The sequence below is a fragment of the Anas acuta genome, chromosome 5, assembly GCF_963932015.1.
Source record: "Anas acuta chromosome 5, bAnaAcu1.1, whole genome shotgun sequence".
Lineage (NCBI taxonomy): Eukaryota > Metazoa > Chordata > Aves > Anseriformes > Anatidae > Anas > Anas acuta.
In genome coordinates, this window is record NC_088983.1 from 22,408,520 (window position 1) to 22,431,439 (window position 22,920).

Genomic DNA, 22,920 nt, shown 5'->3' on the forward strand with positions numbered 1-22,920 from the left:
AACGCTCGGTCGGTGCAGCACAGACAGCGCAGAAATAATGACACTAATTTCCAGGGGTCCCACAGGCTCTGTCCATTCTCATTCCTAATGAAGTCATCAGCAGAGATGCAATAGCCAGGGCTGCTCACCCAGCTAATTACAACCACTGGCCAATTACTTCAACCATGATAAAGAGGAAAATAGAAGCAGAAACTAGTAGCTGGCACAGGATGGCAGTTAATATTGCCAAGATCATGAGGGCCAAAACAAGAGATGCATGTTCAAGCATGTAAATTTCACCAGCAGATCAAAGGAATTGAGTCCTACTTCCAATAAATAGGCACTGGTTTTTTTTTGTTTTTTAAATATGATTGTCCTGCAGACTGCATTCCACTGTATGACTCTGGTACCTGTAAACAAATATGTTTAAATAATAAGAATTTTAGATTTAAAAAAAAAAAAAAAAAAGATAAAAAGAATTGACATATGCACGTATGGTGCTTCTGTGCTACCGATAACCTGAACTACCCAGAATTTCCTCGTTTAGACAGTACAAGGAATGTCATCCCTGACTCCAAACGTGACCAAGTGCACTTTTCTCTTACAAAATCACTATTTCTTGGTGAAGTCAGTGTTAACCATTCATAATCCAAAAAATCCTGGCTATGTTATGCAAATTCATGTATTTATTCAACTGAGTACAATCTCGAATGCCCAAGGACGTGGTGCAGGGTCTTCTAAGTGTATGGACTAGCATTCAATGGATGGGACTACATAGAACAACAGCCAGCCCAAGCCCTCTGTCCAAAACTCTAGTATTTCTACTCATGGAGAAGAGTTTTCCATTAATATTGTTCTCATCTGAGCTCCTGGAGCCTCCAATGATTGTGAAAGATGATAAATTCTACTTCTTTGGGAAGCTGTGAAGGTTTAGTCAGTGTCTGCAAGTTCTTTGAGATCCTGTAGTCAAAAAGGACTTTTGATGCGTAAATTACAACAGTAGCTGTGACACTAAAACTCTCATCTTCACCCCTGTGCTGCCCGTTTTACTCACTTCTACGTTCAGGGCAGCTGTGAGAACACAATGAAGAGCGTCATGCTCCACAAGCACCAGCCTGACACCACAGTTAAGTGAAGCTGAATCTGCTTTAGCTGTTACTGTCAGTACACTGAGATAGTTCCTGAGGCCTGATGCTACTTGGACTCAAACCAACACCAAATGTAGAAATCACCAGGTATGGTGACTGAAATGGAGTCAAACTAGGGAATCATACAGTACAGTTGTTCCCACAAGATTCTCAAATTACCATCTTTGACTTTTGCTGAAACGCTTGGATCTCTCCTGCTCCTCTCTGAAATAGCAAACCAGTCAAAAATCCCCTCCATATCAAGACATTTGCATCCACTTACAGACAAGCTTTGGAAATGTGCCCACATCCTGTGTTCTTCTCTTTTACTCAGAGTTTTCTTAGTTTAAGAGAGTTTTGATGCTGAAGTACCTATTGTTTATCTTGTCTAGCGCACTTCTGTGCGCTGTAATACAGTCCAAAGGGACATTTACTCTCCAGATTGCTAGCAGCTAACCAGATGTGATGTATTTTGTTACAACATTTCTGACCCATTACATCAAATTATGCCAGATTAAATGCAGCCCATCAGGGAAAAGGGTTGCCACAGACCTGTAATTTGACTCAAACCAAAAATTCAGCATTTGCTTATCAGTCAGCACCTCCTGCATGACACTGCTTCATTTACCATGGTATTCTAAGGTTCTCTAGGTTCTTGAACAACTTCTCTACATGCTAAACCTAACCATCACACAAACTATTAGCAAGAATAATAGAATCATAAAGGTTGGAAAAGACCTCCAAGATCATCTGGTCCAACCACCCCATTACCACCAATGTCACCCACTAAACCCTGTCCTGAAGCACCAGGTCCAACCATTCCTTAAACACCCCCAGGGGCAGTGACTCCAACACTTCCCTGGACAACTCATTCTAATGCCTGACTAAAGGAAGAACTAGGTCTCCCACCCCATCTGCACTAACTCCCTCACTGTTCAGAAGAGCAGTAGTAGGGACAATATGGTCAATATCCTCATCCCAAGGGAGGTGCGATGAATTCAAGCAACATGCACTTACTCCTAAAGATCAGAGTTCAAAAATACCTTAGGCAAGTGGTGGAAGAACAAAGCTACTGATCATAACATGCTTGCTAATTTCAGTGGCAGATGGGAAGTTCAATCCATAAAAATAGATCCTCGATCCTAATAAAAATATATATATATTTTTTTAATAATAATAAAAAAATAGCTACTGACAGCCACTGTGTAGGATGGAAAAAACAGTTTGTCTTCACCTAAAATATCTCCTAAACTCTTATGTGCAGGAGATAGAGAACTAGGAGAGTAAATTGCAAAAAAAAAAAAAAAGTCCCATTTAGCTGAGTGGGATCACAGGGAAGGTCAAGACAGCTAATCACTATCTATTTACTGGAAATTACCCACAAAGGTAATTAGGTGCACAATTCTCCTATAGCAATTAGCTGTTGTTGATATGAAGTAGTTACCTAGTAAGACTAAACTCTGTAACAAGGTAGAAAGGAATTAATCAGAACAAGAACACTGAAAGATGGAAGGCAATGTAAGTTTGGGGGATGTACAGACAGTCACGTGCGTGTCTGGAGGACTGGAGAGCTGAAATGCTTTCACTCGGATTACTTGGCCAAACCTCTAAGAGGTATCAGAGAAAGTGAGATTATACGAACAGAGCCCAACACAATTTAACAAAGCATGGCAAAAGCAGATGAGAGCGTGGCTATCAGATTAACCTTGTATAAAGGCTGTGGCAAATCCATCATGACGTTTTTCCAGGGTCTGAGATAGCCTGACTAGAACCGGCCCTACCAGCAAATTGTGTTTACTTGAGAAATGAAAATTTTTATCTTCCTCATTATACAAGGCTGAAAAGGGGGCAGGGAGACAAACTCAGACATTTTCTACTGTCTTAAACATCATTGTTTCTATAGTGATAAAAACCATTAAACATTACCAATGAAAACTGAAGAAAAAAATAATTACAACATCCGAAGGCGAAAAGTGATCTTGCAGCAAGCAGCTTTATTTTACTACTTTCACTTTTCAACAGCTTGTTGCTCTAGTGATATCTAAACCCTTCTTTTGGGCTTTCTGAGGTCTACACCCCAGGAAAGGAATGGGAAAGGTGGGCTGTGGCTCTGGAGAGACAGCCTTCATCTGTGGGGAGCAGTGGTCAAGGATTGCTCAGGCAAACAGGCAGACCCAAGCTGCTTCACTCACACCTACCCGCACTTCGAAGGAGTCACAAAACCCAACGCAAGAGACACCAGGCAGAGAAAGCTCCATGCTGAGGACAGACAGAGCGGTGCAGGGAGCCCACAGCTGTTATTTGGAGCCTATCCACAAAACAGCAAAATTGGCCAGCAACTTGCACAAGATAAAAACCAGTATGTCAGAAAATTCCTTTCTGTTAAACAGAAATCAAACCTCATAATATTTTTCAAATCTCTTCTTCCAATTTCCAACCAACTCTGGAAAACAACAGAATAGGATTTGCACAGTGCTGCCAAACACGCAACATCATTACCTTGGATGGGAGTTAAGGGGCTGAGTTTGCCATAACAGCAATTTTACCATGTAAGAACAACATTCTGCATGCAATTACAGCAACAAGAGCTGCATCTAGTCACATTACACCCTTCCTCCTGGGAGGCACATGGCTACACCTGCAGCCACTTGCCCTTCCAGAGCTTATCACTTGCTCTGAGCACTATGTAAACACTCCTCTGGTGTCAGCTGGACTAAATTCCACCCTCATGAAGGGAGGAACACAAGAGATAAACATGCCAAAATGAAGAGGAGCAAAGCTCTCATTTTTTTCACATGGAAAGTCAAGTTCTGAGCAACTAGGAATGTGTCAGCCGTGGGGTTTGATCAACGGTACTAGTAACCAGGCAGAGTGAGATCTTTGCTATGCACCAGCAGGAGCTGTTCTACTATGAAAATCCTACAAAACGCAAACCTTTCCCATAGCTTCTCAGTCATGTGGCTTAGCTGTGGCTTGGAGATACTGTACTTTGAGGCTTTGTTCAGTCCTTAGCATCTTGGATGCCATGGGAGTACTCTTAAACCGATGCTGAGGAAAAAGCAGTCTCTCAATTCTGAGCCCTAAGTTCACAAAAAGAACTGCATGTAATATTCATTGAGAGTTCAACTCGCGAAAGTTTAAAGGATCAGTCTAAACATTCCCAGGGTGCAGTAACATTTTTTTTTTATTTCAAAGCATTGGGATTGCAGCCATTGCTTTTGACCTCTTTGCCTAGCTTTAAAACAAGGTCTTTATGATATGCTCTTTGAAATAGCACCTCAGAGCTGGATTTGTTTCAAAGTCTAGCTACCCTCAGCTCTAGCAGAAGACTTCAAAATTAAATTTGTTTGCAGATTCTACTCCTACACTTTAGTACCAGCTACAGAGGAAGCCCAGATGTTTATTAAGATTGCAATAAGGAGAGGGGACTTTGCAGCTGGACAAGTTATTCAAACCAAGAAAGGAGAATTATGAACTGATTTTCCCTCTGTCAGGAACTTGGGAATGTGCACATTTCTCAAAAGAAGTTATAAAAGGGCAGAGGTAAGGATTCAAATATTGAAGAGAGTCCCCATAATATCATGTAACTGATGGGTTCACACAGTTCTAAACTTCCACAGCATCACAGGTCATTCCTTTAATTACTAAATTGCATTATTTATTTAAGATGAAATATTGATTTCCGTATTTCTTGGGTTCTGACAGCAAGAAGCTACACTATACCACCCAGCATTATGCTGCTGATTTTCGCAGAGGTGCCTGTGGTGTGGAATCCAGAGGGAGTTAAGATTTCCTCAAGTTTGGAAGGAAAAGAGGCAATTCCTCAGAGTTCAGCACACTGAGAAAATCCAAGAGCAGGTGCAACTGCCACCTAATGGTGGAACTGTAGCTCGGAACCAGGATTAGTAGCCAGCACAAAAAGACACAGATGCTGCTTTGACCTACATGTATGTCTTCTACGTGGATAGACTTTTTTTTTTCTTCAGCAACATTTAATTATATTCTGCTTCCTACAACACTGGCTACTGGTGAAGCAAACATGTATGTTTGAAGTGACAGAATGTATCTTCATCAGGTATGTGATTATTTTCTCAAACTGACAGATTTGAGTCTAGGTTTTATACCACAGACGAAGAATATACTGAAGTCAAAGTTCAATCTTGGATTTTTTTGAGGACAGATAATGTCTTAATTTCTGATGAAAGCTACTAGCACTGGAAGAGTGTAGAAATGCTACTGAGCTAAACCAGCTAAATTACCCCCACTATACTGATACCAATTTTCTGGACATTTCATTCATGCCACAACCAAAGCATTCTCCTTTCAGCCCCTTACCATTTGCCCCGGGATGTGGTAGTACAGCTCCCAAATCCCTCTCCTCAGTGACTAATGTATGGGCATGATTTATAGCCTTGTTATGCACTAGAACTTAGTCCAAATGGGTCAGTATTCCCCTCCCTCCATTCCTCAGGCAATATTTAGTAGGACCTCCTTGCTGTGTTTGCACTGAGCCCCTAACAATGCTGGATCTGGCTTAATAGCTAAACACACTCAGACCAGGACTCTTAAGACCAATTCAACAAGTCGCATTACAATTTTCCTTTATTTGGTCTGAAAGTAGGAAAGAATATAAATTCTCTCTCTTAAAAAAAACTATTTTCAGGTACTTGCTTTAAAAATCATTATAAAAATAAAAACAATATATTGCATATTTGATATACAAAATAATATTCGATATGCAAATTAAAAATCAAAACAGATCAGGCAGAGATACATGTGGAATCCACTGCTGACAGACTGTCAGAGCCTTGCTGTACTGTCTATCACCAAACACAGCTCAATTTACTTACTCGCCTTTTAAATGTGAACGTAAGGGCCAGGGAAAGCTGTCAGGGACATGATGGAAGATGAGCACCTAGAATCCATACAGAAAAGCATGCTTCCTTCGCACAATTCTCTTCCCAACTTGCTATCATCTTAAACTAACAGAGTCATTCAAGAGTTGAAAGACCCACGGCTTCATGCATGATCCATCAATCCCTGTATGTCTAGAGAAAAGGGGCGTTAAGCTCTCCAGCCACAGGAGCAGACATGCCGCTTCCTGTGCACAAGAACCACTTCTGTTTTCACTATGAAATGACTCACCGGCTCCTACCCCAGGCTCACCCATGTGCCATACAGCACACGGTATTTGCAGGGCACAGCATGCCTGCTGCAGGCCTCCCCCTAAGCACCTGTGCAGGGGCTGCAGGGCTGCGAGGGATCCCTGAGGGGTGGCAAGGCTGGGTGCATGTAGGTGCATTCACACAACAATGCGCTTCAGGAAATATTGCACATCCATTTGAAATTAAGGAGTGTAAAGTTGTTCCCCCTGGGGGTGCCCGTAGGACTTTAACATGCCAAGCAGAGCGATGGGGCAGGAGGATGTGGGCCTGGGGCTGCAGCCCTTGCTGGGATGCTGAGGGGCAGTGGGGAGGCGGCGCTGCCTGAGGCCATCAGAGAGTGAAGGAGGCTGCAAATGACTCCCCACTTCTGCCAGTAGTGCTGGGAAGCTCTCACTACCAGTCTTCCAAGGGAGTTAGGGCAGCACTGTCTCCTCATGGCATGAAGGAAAAGGCAGAGACATGAAGCACATCCCAGTGGTCCTCCTGCACAGCCTCTCTGCCCTGCCAGCTGCTCGCCAGGCTGGGAACCAAGTTGCTACCTGCACCGGTGTGGGATGAGCAGGTATCAATTCAAGAAAATTTTTTCCTCATTTGCACCTGGAAAAGCTAAAGATCACACCACAGAGAACATCCTTTTTTCTAAAATAAGCAGCTGAAATACTCTGTGACAAACCAGGGAAAAGGGTAGGTCTACTAATGGGATGGGCTTCCTGCCCACAATTCCCGTTATATGAAATCTCCAGCACAATTTGAAAGCATTCAGGTACCCTCAAGAATGCTTTTTGAACCAGCTTTCTTTCACAGCAGAAGTGAGGAGAGAAATAGGAGCCAAGCTCCTCCAGTGCAGGAGCACAACCCAACGCTCTGAACTGTTCCACCAGCACCATGCCGCTCTTCCACACCTTTAGGATGCTCCTAGAGCTACCGAACCCCTCCTTGTCCCAGTCTTCATCAGACAGGCACTGAAAAATTGTCAGAATATCAAGCTGAACTCAAAATAATGAGGAGGTCGATAGTTCCCTTGGAAACTGGAAAATAATTCAAAACCCTAAAAAAAATAATATCAAAATCTGTAAGGGAAAAAGGACAGCTCTTGACATCACTTGAAACATAGATGGTAAGACTCTATAGATATAACACCTGTTTCTCTTTCAAATTCTGCAGATAAAGAGAGAATCAAAAGGGGAGGAACTGAGGCACAAGATGGTTTTTTAAGATTTCAATTAGCCTTTTATTTGGACTAGGACTTATTTACTGCAGAGTTAAGCATCTTTCATAGTTACAGATTCTCTATTTATATCTGCTAACTGTGCAAATTTCCCAGTTCCCTGATTCCAGACCAGCTGCTGGGCACAGCTGTGCTCCAACAAATGCACCAAAGCCAGCAGGGATTGCTGCAGGACTGCCATAACTCCAATTCCACCCGCATCTGGAAGAGGAAATCATAGCGCTTTTCTCGCTCAGTCCTGATACAGCTCAACAGAAAAATATCAATCATACATACATGCATATATATATACATATGTGAAATCCATATATACATATATATATAAAAGACCAGTCTGAGAAGGTCCCAAGATTTAACACCTTTCAAACATGGCACTAGCACATCCACCAGGAGGTACAAGGTTGCCAAGACCAAGGATACAGGATATAGGTGCACAGTCACTTGCAAAACCCTTGGACAAAGCAGAGGACATCCTGGGAGCAATTGGATGTGTGGACAGATCAAGACACAGAATTGCAAGCAGTTTACTATCCAGCACCAAAATAACTTTTAGTTTATTGGAAAGAAGCGGATGTAAAAACTGAGCAACTACCGAAGTGCCTCAACACACTGCAGCTGTAAATCTTGAAATAGGTTTCAGAGTGTAAATTTCATATTCGTGTGGGCATCAAATTCAAGGCTGCAGTGAGAGCAAAACTGCACCTGGGAGAGAGGACCTGCGCGCAGCCTCTACCTGACACACAATGCCTAGGATCCTGTCCCTGCTCGCCCCCAGCCACTGGCAGTGCAGTGGCTGTTGTGAGCATCATTCTCATCTTTAATGAACTTTTTGTTCTGTAGACATGTAACTTATTTTAAGGGGATTATACTCCAAGAGATTGTCCCCTAAACTCTACACAGGTCAGCTCTGACTTTTAAGGATTTCTTGCTTTTATGCATCAGAACTCAAATGTTTTGTTCAAGATCAAACAAAGCACATGACAGAGCCAGACTGTAATGCAAGTGAAGTAAATGGCAGACTACAGCCCTTAGAGCTTCCCAAAGTAGTCTCCCACATCCCGTCCTCCCCCTTTCTCTCTTCCTGATGAGCAATCTCTGGGAGGGCAGCTGGGCAGTCAGAAAAGCCTTCATCCTCTGCCTGCCACACAGTGAGCAGCAGCAACCTCACCTGCTCCTGCTCAGACACTGCCCACAGAGAATGACCCTTACTTCAGGCTCTCCTTTACCAGCACTTTACTCACAGACCCTGGGTATGCTACACTTCCCCATGTTTCCCTTCCTCATACCACTCTGCGTACCTCTTCTAATCGGGGTTTGAGTTTTTCTAACAGCTGCTTCTTACTCTGTATTTGGAAAGAAAAAAACCTTACTTAATAGCTTCCTTTTCTCCTGACAGCGTAACATGTTACATACTACTGTTTCCAATTTGCCCAATAGTAGAATTTGTTCCACAATTCTTTAATATGATATAGCAAAGAAACTGAGGTATCAAAAGGGTTTTTTGTTGTTGTTGTTGTTGTTTTTTTTGTTTTTTACATAATAAATTATTCTACCCTTCCTAATTCAGAATGAGTTATAATAAGTAATTTCATTAAGAATCAGACAAGCTATACTTTGGGAATCCGTGTCTTGCATATTTTATACATTTATTCACTTTCTCACTAATTGGGAAAGCGTATCAAGTTATTAGTGGTATTTAGAAACGAAAAAGATCTTTTGAAGTTGGAAGACGTTTCCAAGTTTTCATTATTCAGAGGAATACATTTCAAAAAACCATCCATGCTAGAAATAGAAGAGCCAGACAGATCAGTCAGCTCCCTTCCCTTCCTTCCATGCTACAAAGCACATTACGTTAAGGAATAAGCAACCTGGCCATACTGTGATCTTGTAGCCACTTGCATTTCCAGTGTTTAACTGATGTAATTTCCATCCTTTCCCTGGGGTTTCTGTTATAGCAAAGTAAAATAATATATATATATATAAAGCTTATTAACAGGGTGTTTACTATGATACTTTCCTTTTTTAATTTAAGCCAGTATTCCACAGTTCCTATGAGCTTTCTTAAGTAAGTCCCTTACTGGAGGAAGGTAGTCCTCCCATCGATGTGGATTAAATCACGCTCCCCTCAGGTTATCATTTAACCAAGTAATACACACTGAACTCTTCTAATCTTTCTCTGTAATTCCTCCCTTTGGTCTCCTGACTATATTTCAACTTTTTTTTTTTCCTTCACGTTTCCTTCACACTGGTGGATCTTAGTCTAAGGTACTTGACAGGAGACTCCTTACCCTTTCTTTTTCTTTAATAGGAAGCAGAATCTTGTTAGGGGAATATACTTTTTATACTCACATTTCTTGAAGATACATTTCTACCAGCAAAACCACAAACAATTCTCACTAGCATGCCTATAAGCTAAGTGTCCAACAGCACTTCATTAGTGCTGGTGAGCAGTTGATATTCAAGATTATTATCCTGACAAAGGTCAATGGGTAAAAGTATTTAAGGCTCCCTTCTTCTGTGCTCTGTAAATCTCGTATCACTACTGAGTTAAATATATTCAGCCAATCACTGACACACCATACAAAATCTCATCGTTTGTTTAGTGCTTCATAAAGGGCAATGAATAATTTTACCTTTTCAATGCCAAAGCAACTAGGAAGTTTTTCCCCTCGAGTGGCTCAAGTGCTACGACATTTGATCTACAAAAGGTTGTTTGTATACCTCCAAAAAAAACACCAGAACTGTGCCTGAAAAACTACACAAGGATTGCATTAGCACTGAAGGTATAGAAAAGTAGTACAAGATAGGAAGCCACTGCTGTTTTAAAAGAAAATCTCTATGACCTTTAAGGATTTTTAATAAATGCTGGTGGTCGGGGCAATATTGTCCCTTTGGGGATATAAACTCAAATTATTAATACACAAAACCAAAAACTGCACACATATCTGTACTGATGAGCAAAGCAAAATACTACACATCATCTAGCAATAATGAGTTAGATAACATGAAAATAGATGTCTATCACTAGGTAAGATTTTCTACCTGTTCCCATGCCAAGAGATGCATTAAGCTCAAGAAAAACTATGAAACCAAAATTCAAAGATTAACTAAAATCAGCATTTTGCTGGTGTTCAGCTTTTCCCATCCTAGTATCTGAAGCACTTAATGACTGGTGATTTTTTTCCCCTTGCAACCCTTCTATGACTTATGAAAGTCTCAAATATCTGCTTTTTGCAGCTGTGGAAGAAAAAGCACAGGAAAACATAACTCGTCTGATGGTGCTGGTAAGCCAGAAAGAGAATCAAAACGTGTGTCTATATTGGGCATCTTTGTGAAGGTCTGAACTAGTTACATCCCATATATGCCAAGGCTTGTTTTGCAAGAAGCCCTGACCAAACGTACTTACTATCCCAGCAGCGACATGGAATTTACAGGACACAACCACCCGAGCTCACAAAGCTCACCTCCAGGTACTGCCACAGGAGCAGCAGTCCTGCAGAGCATGCAGGACTGCACACACTGTAGAGGTGGGCTCTCCGTGCCAGGTGTACTGCGGCACACCTCCTGAACAGCACCTGTGAGGCAGCTTTGGAAAGACTTCACATGTAATAGCACAGTTGCAGTTTTACCCATGTCCTGGGGAAATCACTGTCTTTTCTCTCCCTGTCATGTAACATTCCCAGAAGTTCATTTATTCCTTAAGTTATAGTTTGTGCAACTTAAGTTTTGTCTTATAAGCATGTCTTTAATGACTTCCTACACATATTAGCTGTCCCTGAGTCTCCTGGATTTCGGCCAGGCACACAGGGAAGGACAGCTGAGTTAGTGCAATGCAGGATAAGAGAGAGGCTGGCCCATGGGGAGCTGCACAGTAATCAGCTTTTCATTACTGCTTGGCTGAAAGGCCTAAGTGATTCAGCAGTGCTCTTCTGAGCGGGAAAACAGACGAGGAGGAGATGAAGGAACTCAGGTTCTGATATGAATTATCTCCATCCTATCACAGTATAAAGGTATTTATCTCTAGGAACTGCTAATAAAATAAACAGAGACTACATCACCATTTCTGTAGAGGTCTGCAAGTATTATTTTAGGGACCTCAGACAGCTTTCTCAAGGTGGAAAATGTAGCTTAGTGACCTAGGAGTCTAATGACTAAATTATCTGATATCTTAGATTCAGACATATAAGTCCCAATGAAGTAAATTCAACCCCCTCAGCCTGAGTCTGTGGCTAATTACTTTTGTAATCTTGAGTAGGTACCTTAATTGTCTGTGTCTCAGTTTCCCAAAATGTAAAATGGCAATGATACCTATCTCTTTTTGAGAACACTCCGCTTATACGCTGTTATAACACTCCTTTGTACAGGATCTTCACTTTGCATCCTTATGAACAGTTTAATGTGGGTGACGCTTGTTTAGCTTATTCAGATAGCCCAAGGACAGGTAGAGAGGTCAGTAACTTCCCAGCCTTCTCTCACCTATGACTTTGCCTGTTCCCTGTAAGTTTAAAGGCTCTCCATGGGTTATTTGTATACAAGGGTATAAAAACTGATCTGTGCCCATCTCTGTCTTCCAGAGATAGAGGGATAGAGAGGACAGCACTGTGATTTGGCAAGCCCCACATTACTGTGGCAGAGAAGACCATAAAATCTGTCACCAGCGTGCAAACACAGCCTTCAGCATAAGTGTCACATGGGTTACATTTATCACTCGAACACTTCCACCTCACCTCAGTACCACTCATGTCTCAGTCCAAACACAAACAAGCCTAATGCCAGGCCCCCGTATCTTCCCTCCGAGTGGTATCAGGGTTGTTTCTCCTTCCTGCCCTGGAGTCCTCCTGGGTAGCCTTTACCAAGGACTTGCTCAAGTGTGTAACCCAGGAACAGTGGTTAAGCAGGAAAAAAAAAAAATAACATAGAGCCACTTGCAGGTGCCCAAATAGATGCTGAGCACCTGGCACGCAACATCTCTTCTGTGCCTAACGGCTTATTCCCTCGCAAGGGATCCACATCGGATAAGAGACCTATGGGTGTCACACAGCTTTAACAGGGTTTTATTGGTCAGTGCTTTGATGTGGAACATCTATTTGATAGATCTCTGCAGCCCCCAGGCCAGCACACCTCCCTAACCTGAGTGATGGGGTGCTTGGGAAGAGCTCGCTCACAGCAGAAGGGATGTGGTGGCTGTTTCAGAACTCCTTCTGGAAAACTTACCGGCTGAGGCCTTGCTGGTGGTACAGACCAAGGAATGAACTATCGGCAATACACACACACAAAAGGGTAAACAATCAACTTTTAACTTTTATGGTTTCTCTCTGAATAAAACGGTATAAAAGACAATAGACTGGTTTAGCAAATAGTCACCAGCCAGCAGGAAAAGACAAAAGAAAAAGAAATCACAGTACTGTATATCAACCTGGGGAGAAATGACTAAATGAGGACACTGATTGCTAATCTACATTGTGTCACTCTGACTTTATAAGCAGGTTAGCTCAAGAGGCCATGTGTGAAAAAACAGCCCCATAAAAGCAGTGTCTTTCCTACTCTCATCTGTATTCACAGTGGACCAGGTTTTCATTTTATGGCTGGAATGTTCTTGTTTCTTCTGCAGGTCCATTAGCACTGTGCATGCTGCACAGTCAATACCAATTCCAGCCTACACTTTTCTGCCTTTTTTATTTGGACGCAAGTCCTTCTGTCTGCTGGATCCACTACTCTTTGACATGTCTGTTTGTGGTGTTCATTTTTAATTTTTTTTTTTGTGCTTGTTTTTGTTTTAAGCAACCCAAGTACCTTTGGCTTTAAGTAAAAATAAAAAATAAAAGCAAAACCCAAGTGAGCCATTTAAAATACAGCATGATAAAATATTTCTATTTCCCTTTACTATAATCCCCTTAACCTGAAAGGGAGGCAGGCTATAAAACAACACAAGAAAAAGATACCCAGCCTACACACAGAATTGTGATGCTCCTTCAGGAATAAGGAGGGTGACAGTCTGGGAGAGAAGTAAATCTCCCTGCTCAATCCTGGACAGTCTCCACCCCATTCACCAAGATGGCTAATGCCAGCTCCTCCACATCACAGAGGTTCTCCCTGCATCACACCAGGACTCCTGCAAAGTAGACCGCCACGTATTACCTGTGCCTTTAGCCACATCCTCAGTACACCGTGTTCAACAAGAAGAACAGCTGGAGTTATCAAAAACACAGCAATTACCTTGGCTGCAGTGCTAAATCATGCTCTAGGAATGCTTGACAGGAAAGGCAAAGCTAAAACTCTGCACTGGTCAGTCCACAGAGAGGATAGAACAAACATATGCAAATGCAGAATAAAGGCGATTTGCACGAATTGGACAAGAGGGCTGACCACAGAAAATCGAGCAACAGTGACTTTGGGGGCTTACATCAAAAAGACAAACCACAACAGAAGAGAACATCACTTTGGAGTTGGTAACGAAATGGTGAAAACCTGGTTGTGTCCCTAACCAGAAGCTTAATTGGAAGCCTTCCACGCCTAGGAACCAGATCTCCTACACTGAGGTTAGTGCAAGAACTCTACAGTTCTGTGAGATTGCTTTGTATCAGGAGAGTCTTCACATTCACCTCATTTTTCTCTTCAGTCACAAAGATTCATGCCAGAGATTGTGTGTTCTGTAGTTTTTTTTTTTTTTTTGCCTTTTTTTTTTTTTTAAAGTTATAAAATACTTGAGATGTTTTCTGTATTCCTGCATTTTTTCCACTATTTGGTAAGTACACTTTTTGCCAGTCACTGTTTCAGGGGTAAACCTTGTCCTAACACGGCAGGTGAGACATGCAGCACAAGCTCCTTTCCATTCAGCACAGCACGCCTTGCTCTGCTCCCTGGACTGGGTGCACAAAGGTACCTTAAGGCTCTGCCTTCAGCTTTCCTCTTGCAGTCACACAAGCAACAGAGGGGAAATCAGAGCTATAGAAGAGTTCTTCCTTTCACTACTCTACTTTGCAGCTCTACCAAAGACCCAGAAGGTCAGAAAGACTGACCTGCCTTCTAATCTTTAAAGCAAATACTCCTCTAAAAGAGGAATGAGGCCTATAAAGGATAGCTACTCTGCATATATTTCTCATTCTGCGCACAAGCATAGGACTCCCCAAGCTGTCAATCTAACATGCTTTTCAGCTGAGGGCTGAATTCTCATTTTCCATTTTTACTTACTTAATGAAAGGTACCAGATAAAAATTCACTATTTAAAATACCGTATTTTTCTTTTCTCAGCAGTTTGAAATGGGGCCTGTGGGTATTGGGGGTAGCCAGACTTAAAAGTCCAATTCCATGTGACTCCATCTGAATCCTAAACTCTGCTCCTTTGATACAACTTCCAAGGGTAATCCCCTCCAACCAGTCCTGTCCTTCTGCTCCCTTTAGCAATACTGCAACATAAAGGATTACGATTCTTCCTTGTTCAGGAATAGAAAAAACGTTAAGTTGCACAAAGGAACACAAGATTAGGATGGAAGGAAACCCGTACCCAGAGGGGTCTAGGCTGACCACAAGAAGACTTTGCCTTCCAGGCAGAACTTTACAAGTAAGTACCTGCAGGCCATAAAGAATGGAAGCATCATGAAACTAACAGGCCTTAGTATCAAGCTGCTCTTCTTGTATATTATCACCACTTCCTTGTCTGTTCAGTGAGATGACTTCTGCACTAATGTGATGGATATGTCCTGTGTTTTGGGTTTTACCTACTTACCACGTGCAGTCATCACAAAGTAGCTCTCAAACTCATATTGAGATTTCATTTATCAGGACACAGATTCCCTCTTCTGCACCTTACCTCACCTCCTAATTTTAACCTTCTTGCTCTTGACTGTGTACCAAAAAAAATGAGGATGCTGGTAAGGAAGCAAATAAAGGCAGCGAAAATCATCTTTCCTTTGTGTATTCTTAGGCCCTTTAGAACAGTGAGTGAGAGTGGTTTAGCTCAGGACTGTCATACCTTGAACTCTGGTACCTAGAGAGGGATTGACCAGAACCACCCTGTGACCTGTTCTGTTGATTAACTGCATATGAGGAAAGGCAAAGAAACCAAGCAGATCTGACTGAGCCAATATACACTACCAATACGACCTTTCCATGCTTGCAGTGATGAATATCCTTTCCATATCACATAATAGCCTAATCCAATCAATCAGTGTCCAAGGGGTGACTGCCTATCTCCACACAGAGATAGAGTCAATTAAGGGAGCATCATGAATTCCAAGTCCTTCCTCTCCTCCTGAGATGAATAAAGAAGAAATGAGAAAGAAAATGAGAGTGCTGTGCCAATGTCTGCCTTTCAGCTTGAAGGCTTCCACTGGGCAAAGCAGAGAGAGAGAGAGAAAGCTAATTTCACAGATAACATCTCCAAGGCCTATACAGTCAGTTTAAATACTGGAAATAATTTTTCATGACAAATGAATGTACTTCATCCTGGCCACTTCCATCAAGAAATGCCATTACTTGTAGGGACAACTGGTAGTCTCAGCAGAAACACAAACTGATCTGATGCAAGGGTATGAAAAGCAAAGGGGGTATGAAGCCACAGGGACTGAGACCAGGCACTGAGCAACAGAAGACTCAAAGATATCACACGGTCTGAAGCAACTCTTCCAGAAGATGTCATCAGTTTATCTCCAGCTACCTGACAGGTCACAGCAGATGTGGTACATACTCAAAACAAGCAAGCCCATTCTGGAACATGCATCTGACACGTACAACGTATGACTACCTGGGAGAGTTAGGATGAGAAGGTGAAATAGTATTTCCTTTCTGCATGGTGACTTATCACTCCAGATGGTCCAAGATTTCCTAAGTTACGTTCACTTCATACAGTCTGATTCAAGCAAAACACACCTGCTATAATAACCTCTCCTTTAACTTGAGAGTTATCTATCGTGCCTTGAGTTACAGATGTGGTGTAATTTGTGGATAGTATTAAGAAGCCATTGGTCTGAGCTGCCATTTATAAAACAACAGATAAACAAATATGCCACTACAGTATTAGTCCTGTAGAAGAGGCCTATACTAGCAAAAGTATAAGAAGCTAAAAAGCATTAACTAAATGTTCTTACTGATCCACCCATGTAACATCTGTTTTGTTGTTCAAGTGCCCTTTATAGGAGCTGACAGTGGCACAAAATCTAATAGTTTTGGATGATTATATTTCTTCATAGGAGGAGCCTGCAATAGCTACATTCAGCAATATACAGCCAGAAACATAGTTTAGAGAAAGACAGCAGAAATTATTTTCCTGTAGCATCAATTAACATATTAAGATGAAATAAAGAGCACCTGGCATACTAACAAATTCACATGCAGCAAGGAAGGCAGACGTGTCCTTAAATATCAAGAGCATACAATAATGGAGATCGGATGAAGACAAAGGCAAGATAAAAATTCATAACCGTATAATTGTAAAATATAGGAGAGAGAATCAGTTGATTTTTATATGGTCTCAGATTTCCCAACTGCTCAGCAGATGCTTTTAGATACTGTCATGTCAATAAGACTCTTCAAGGTTCAAGTTCAACAGCCTGAAGACCATGAAATAATCTTTTCCCAAAAAGATGTAATCACCCTGACCGCAGAATTAACTGCACGCTCTTCTGTACCAAGGATATCACAAAGGCATTACAAGGCCATCACTCGTCCTGGTGATATATAGTCAAAGTGGAGTGCAAAGGCTCACAATATGACACCACACAACTGGAAGATTGAAATAGTTCCTTCACATTGCTTCTCTTCCTTTACAAGGCCCACCTTGGCTGTGATGTCCTTACTGGTTCTAGAGCAACATCTCATGCATCTGTGGGAGCTGTTGAGATGTTAGAATAGAACTTACCCCATGGAAGGCAAGAAAAGGAAGCAAAGATGGAGACTACAAAATCTTTAGGTAGAAGCTGAGTTTACATAAAGGCTTGCCTGAGCTTAATATAGTTGGAAAAAAACAGCAGTTAGAACACCAAACAGTAATCTCTTACCCTGAAACAGCCAGTCATTATGGAGAGATAGAAGGTAAGTCCAAAAAATAAAAAAACAGGCCAGCATTTCTTGAGAAGAACTGTGGACAACCTATGCCACAGTAGTAGCTGCTTGGACCAGCCACTGAGGGAAACAGCCATGTATTACAAACAGATTGATGGTAAGTGAGAAAATGAACTTCCCGCACAAATGCCCTTAGCAAAGCTAACATGCCTCAGGTCATATTGAATAGAGACTTTACTATGAAATTAGTAAGGTGAAAATGCAAATGGGTGTGAAGGGATTACTTGAACTTTTTCCAATTTCAGATGGAATCTATTCTTCTGCTGTTTGGAGACATTCTGGCAAATTGTACAGCAGGGACCTACCTGGCACTAGTAAGTTAATGAAAAATGAGTTGCAGAATAGACCTTCTGATCTCTAAGATCTTTGATTTTATCTCATGAAATCATAAATATTATTCTGATATTTTGACTTTCCTGAAGTCTTTCAATATTTGAGATCCAGCTGGGATTAAAAGCACTAAAACACTGCAACAAAGGCTTTTCTCCTGACACGTCCAGCACCCCTGGGAACCCTCAGTCCTATAAGAAAATAAATTCTCTGCAGTTACACAGCATAACTCTGTAGACCTGGAAGGACTGGACTGTCTAAAAAGCATCAACATATTTGAGTGTTTTGTTTTTTTAAAACAAACCTTCAAATATGTAATCATCATCAAATATCTTCACTAAAACAAAAATGAAATCTATGCTGCTACCTGTGCTTGAGACATCAACGGATGCAGCACTTAAACCATGTAGTAAATGATTTTGTAGCATTTCTTATTACCAGTAATTTTACAGCATCCCAGTTTATTGCATACATAATGGGCAGATGTTTGCTGTCATTAAACTGTTCTTAGCAAACATTGCCATAAAGGTACTAGGCAGATAATAAAACTGAATGTGTAGCCCTATGCTCAACATCAACATTGCCAACAGCAGGTACGTTGTTGTTCACAAACAGTGTGATGCAAAACACAGAGAAAGCCTGGTTTGCTCAGGATTTAATCGCCCATCTGTGAGCAAACCCAAACAGGAAAGGACACTGGTTCCAGCCCCGGGGAGAACTGGAATGGAATATCTTTGTCTGCTGCAATAAACACTGGGTGCAGTTCAGCAAATGAAAAGAGTTGCAACAAGATTCTTCATTCTTACCTAGAAAGGACCCCAGGTATGCCAGTTCTGAGCAGTTAACCTGAAAGGCTTAAAATCTCAACTTCAGTGCCCTTTATTTCAGTCTTAAATGGCTGCCAGTCTCATATCAACTCGCAGTTTCTAATTGTATTAGTATACTCCTCATAATAAAAAGAAGTCCAACCGAGGCAATTAAGTAGGAGAAAGCATTAGGAAGTGAGTGATGAACAACATTGAATTTTCACTGGCCTAACGCTATCTGATTTTCAGTACTCTTTTTCTATATGACCTTGTTCCTGAGCTTCTGGCTTCTGCTAAGTTCAGGTGGAAGGAAAACATTGCAGAGAGCTTTCAGGATCAGCAGAAAAGATCCCAATCACCCTTTGGAGCTCATGGCATCTTCCCTGCAGCTACAGGAAATAGCTATGTGAATACAACATACATTCATCTCCTCCTGCTTGTTTAATGCCAGAGCCTTGGGGTTCTTTTCAGAAAAAAATATCTGTGGGTTGTGAGGAGGTACTCTGTTATTACAGCAAGGAAACACATCGCACTCCATGAGCCAGACCTCAACTTCCACCTCGAGTACTTCCATTTAGCGCAATTAACAGGGGGTTGCTGTGACCTGATGCCATGGCTGATGTCGAGTACTAACAAATTAGAAACTAAAGAGCACAGAAGACATTAAGTACCTTAAACCACTAAAGAACCCTCATGGCAGCTTAACCACTCCACCTCTTCCTGTTCTCCTCCCTGTCTGTATCAGCCCTCCAGCCCTTCCTGTGGACAGACTTGCAACGCACCCTAATTCCTGCTGGGTTCAATATGAGAAGGTATTTCACAAACAACAGGAGGAAACGTGCTACCCATTGCATTTGAGGATCCTTTCTGTCATCTCTCACAAAGTTTACCCCATGTCTGATTCCTTTATTCAAACCAACTAGCAATACAGCAGGCCTGATGGAACAAAGTGTTCTAGAATAGAGACTTCACTGCGCTGTTCTCTGATATTCCTATTCCTTCTAAAACCCGAGGATGCAAGAATGACTAAATACTATGAAGAGTACAGCTCCAAGCTTTTTTTTGTTTTCTAATGCCTGACACTTCACAACCCAAGGCCTAGCAAACTAAGTGCAATATATACTTGCAGTCATAATAACTTCAATCACATCCAATTCTCTGTGTCTGCCTTTTATTTCTGACAACCCCCCCCAAACAGCTGTCATTTTAGGAGTCTCTCGCATGACTAAATCTTCCTCTCCACCATGCATACTTTAACCAGGTGTAACAGGAGTATATCAGAGCTTGATGGGCAGGGTGAGGCAAGGAGATCATAGCCTTCTCAGATGCAGGCACAGTGCCATTCGAGGACAAACTGTTACTGGGAAGGCCAAGAGTCCTCACAAGAGGACATCTGGGCAAGGGTGGAAGAAGGAAGTTGTTCATGGGAGAAAAGATAGCAGGCATTTAGCAGGAATGGAGAACTCTAATATGAGCATTCACAGACTAGGAAGAGTAGACTACAAGGGACTCAAAGCATCGTTTAGAGGTGGGATCATGTCCTGTCTGTCAGCCTCTTTTCTCCACTCCAACAAGACATCATCTCTTTTCTCTATCTGGGAGCCTTGGCAGTTTGGTGCTGTCAGTTCCTTCCTAGCACCTTCTGGAGTGCAGCAGTAGTGAATATCAGACCAGGATCTCAACCCATGAAAGGAGACAAGGCAAATCAACAAAAGGAGGCAAGCAGATCACACAGTTGCTTTGGATTTCTCCTGAGAAGCAACTACCTCATTCCTCTGACTGCACAGGGAACTTAGCTATTTAGCACAAGTTACCATTGCCAGGTCTCTACTTGTTTTTAATCTTACAGTACTTATCAGAGTCATATAAAGAAAGAGATCAGAATACTTCTTTAATTGAGTTCATGCCACTTGCAAAGCCAGCAGTCATCCCACATCTTTTCCAACCCTGCACACAGCTACACCACCTTTCCCTTGATCTCTGACTTTTTGGAAACCTGTCCAAAGGCTGCAATGTTTGTAGTGGTTCCAAAAGGCTCTTCTCACACGATTCCCAAGACTGACACACTGATTGCGGCTGGGCAACAGAGAAGCATTACAGAATTACGATCAAGAATGGGAAGCTCACTTGCCACTGGCTACAGAGTCAGGCCAATATGATGCACAAGTCTGTGGTTGAGAAAACCTCTGATGTCTTCCAGAATCCTCTAATCCAATGCAGTCAGTAAGAGAGAACTGCTGAGCTGACATTGGCACAGCCAATGCACATGAATCTCATGACATGACGTTTTCACCCATGTCCCCACAGCACGGATAGCAGTGTTGACGCTTCAGCTGTTTTAAGGACCACTGGCAATTAACTGCAATTGCTGCTTAGGGCAGCATGCTGCAAATTGCTGGCTGTGAGAAGCCTTATGAATGATCACACATATTTTGCAGTAAAGCCTAAAAACCCTACCCAGTCTGTCGAAAGAATTCTAGTCATTAATAAAAAATTCCTGCAAAGTAGAAAATCGTCTGGAGAGCAAATGAATTACAGAATCTCACATCTGCCTCACATTTTGTGCATAGCACCTAACTCCCACAGTGTTTCTCTTGGGTCATACAGTACTGTGATCTAAGGTAAAAAAGGCATAGAGGGGAACACTGAGTGGAAAAGCAGCTTCTTACATATTTATGGCAGAGGCTTAAAAATATCCAAACTTCCAACTCTGAGACACATGCTATAACCATTATGCCATGGTGCCAAAAAGGTAATAGAAAGAATGTGTTGAAAGCCCTAAGATTAATAGGGCTGATAGTTTATAGTTATTTCTTGGGTGTACTGTAAGGGCAGCTCAGTCAGAAAGAAGTGTTAATGAGCAACTATTGAACAGAAAACTTGGTTTCAATACCAGAAAACACTCTACAGGAAGTATTTTATTCTTTAAGCGATCTTAGCACTGCATTTTTTTAACTGCTCATTCCAAGGGCGTCACCAGTACACTAAGGACAACAATTAATGGAATCACCTGGTGTTCAAGAGTATAGCTCAGACATCTTACATTACTGAATTCATTTCCATGTGGTCTAGAACACATACATTTGCCTGCCTGTACCAGCAATACCCTTGCCTCACATCTCCAATCAGATGTCTGTACAATAACATAATGATAAGGGGCACAGACTCTTCCACCATCTTCTACAGATCTGCTTTCAGAGGTGAACTTGGAGACATGTTGCTGTTAACACAACCCCATTAGGTAATTTCATAATTTCACCTATAAACAGCCATCAGGGAAATCCTACCATGTAAAAAAAGAGCAAGACTAGACAGAACTGGTGTACATCATCTGTTTTGTGCAAGAAATATCACAATAATTCAAATTTACACTTGATAATGTTTCCAGTAATATGCCTGAAACTTGTCATATGCAGCAGGATTGTCTGCCTTAGAAGGAAAACTGTACTCAGACGAACTGATCCTAGAACCTGAAGAAAATGACTTCAGAGTTAGGGAGCGAAGTGGCAGATGAAGAAGGTAAGCTCATGAAATGAAAGTGGGAAAAGACTGGAAAGAAACCATCTGAGATGAGAGCTTTCTTAGTGTGGGGACCAGAATTCAGCACCAGAAAGACCAACATCGGCAGGAGAAAGTATTATAGAACCATTGGATTTTGTTCTAGTACTCCTGCACAACTTCAGCTCTGCATAACCGAGGTCAGAAAACTCAACTTACCTCGCTCACAGGTTCTACCCCAATAGCCAGTGCCAGTGCAGTCACAGATGAAGCGGTTCCAGCCATCCTTGCAGACCGCATTATTCTTACAGGGGTAGCTGTCGCACTGCTTGGTGCTCAGGCGGGAGCAGGAGGACTTAACTCCTGCTGCGTTCTGCGCCTCTGCCAGCTGCCGGATGTTCTTGCTTCGTCCGTCGATGAACAAGTCTCGGATACAGCCGACGTAGCCATAGTTCAGCATTGCTGTCCAGAGCTCGGTGGGAAGGATGAGCCCTGCCCGGTTCTCTGGCAGCCCACCCAGGTACATGTCGCCTTCCAGATCTAGGATCTCGCTCTCCCCACTAGCGGTGAATGGGGTGCGTCTGCTGTTCACTGATATAGTACCTAAAAGAGGAGGATAAGGAGACATCAATCAATGCTTTCAGTTACAGCCTCAGTATAGTTCATTTCTTCCAATAATTGAGTGAGGTTTAAGGCTCAGTGGTAGAAAATAAAGATTCTTCCCTGCC

The 22,920-nt window shown here is 42.0% G+C and overlaps 1 protein-coding gene across 22 annotated transcripts in view; it reads right to left on the bottom strand.

The window, feature by feature from the left end:
• Positions 1-22,920, bottom strand: part of NRXN3 (neurexin 3) — a 970,936-nt gene that overhangs the window by 653,811 nt on the left and 294,205 nt on the right. For all 22 annotated transcript variants that reach the window (XR_011096953.1, XM_068683067.1, XM_068683066.1 and 19 more), the window contains one exon: positions 22,412-22,795. Coding sequence is in view for 21 of the 22 variants with exons in the window: in XM_068683067.1 (XP_068539168.1) it covers positions 22,412-22,795 (384 nt within the window). In the remaining variant the exon portion in view is untranslated. The remainder of the gene's footprint in view (positions 1-22,411; positions 22,796-22,920) is intronic.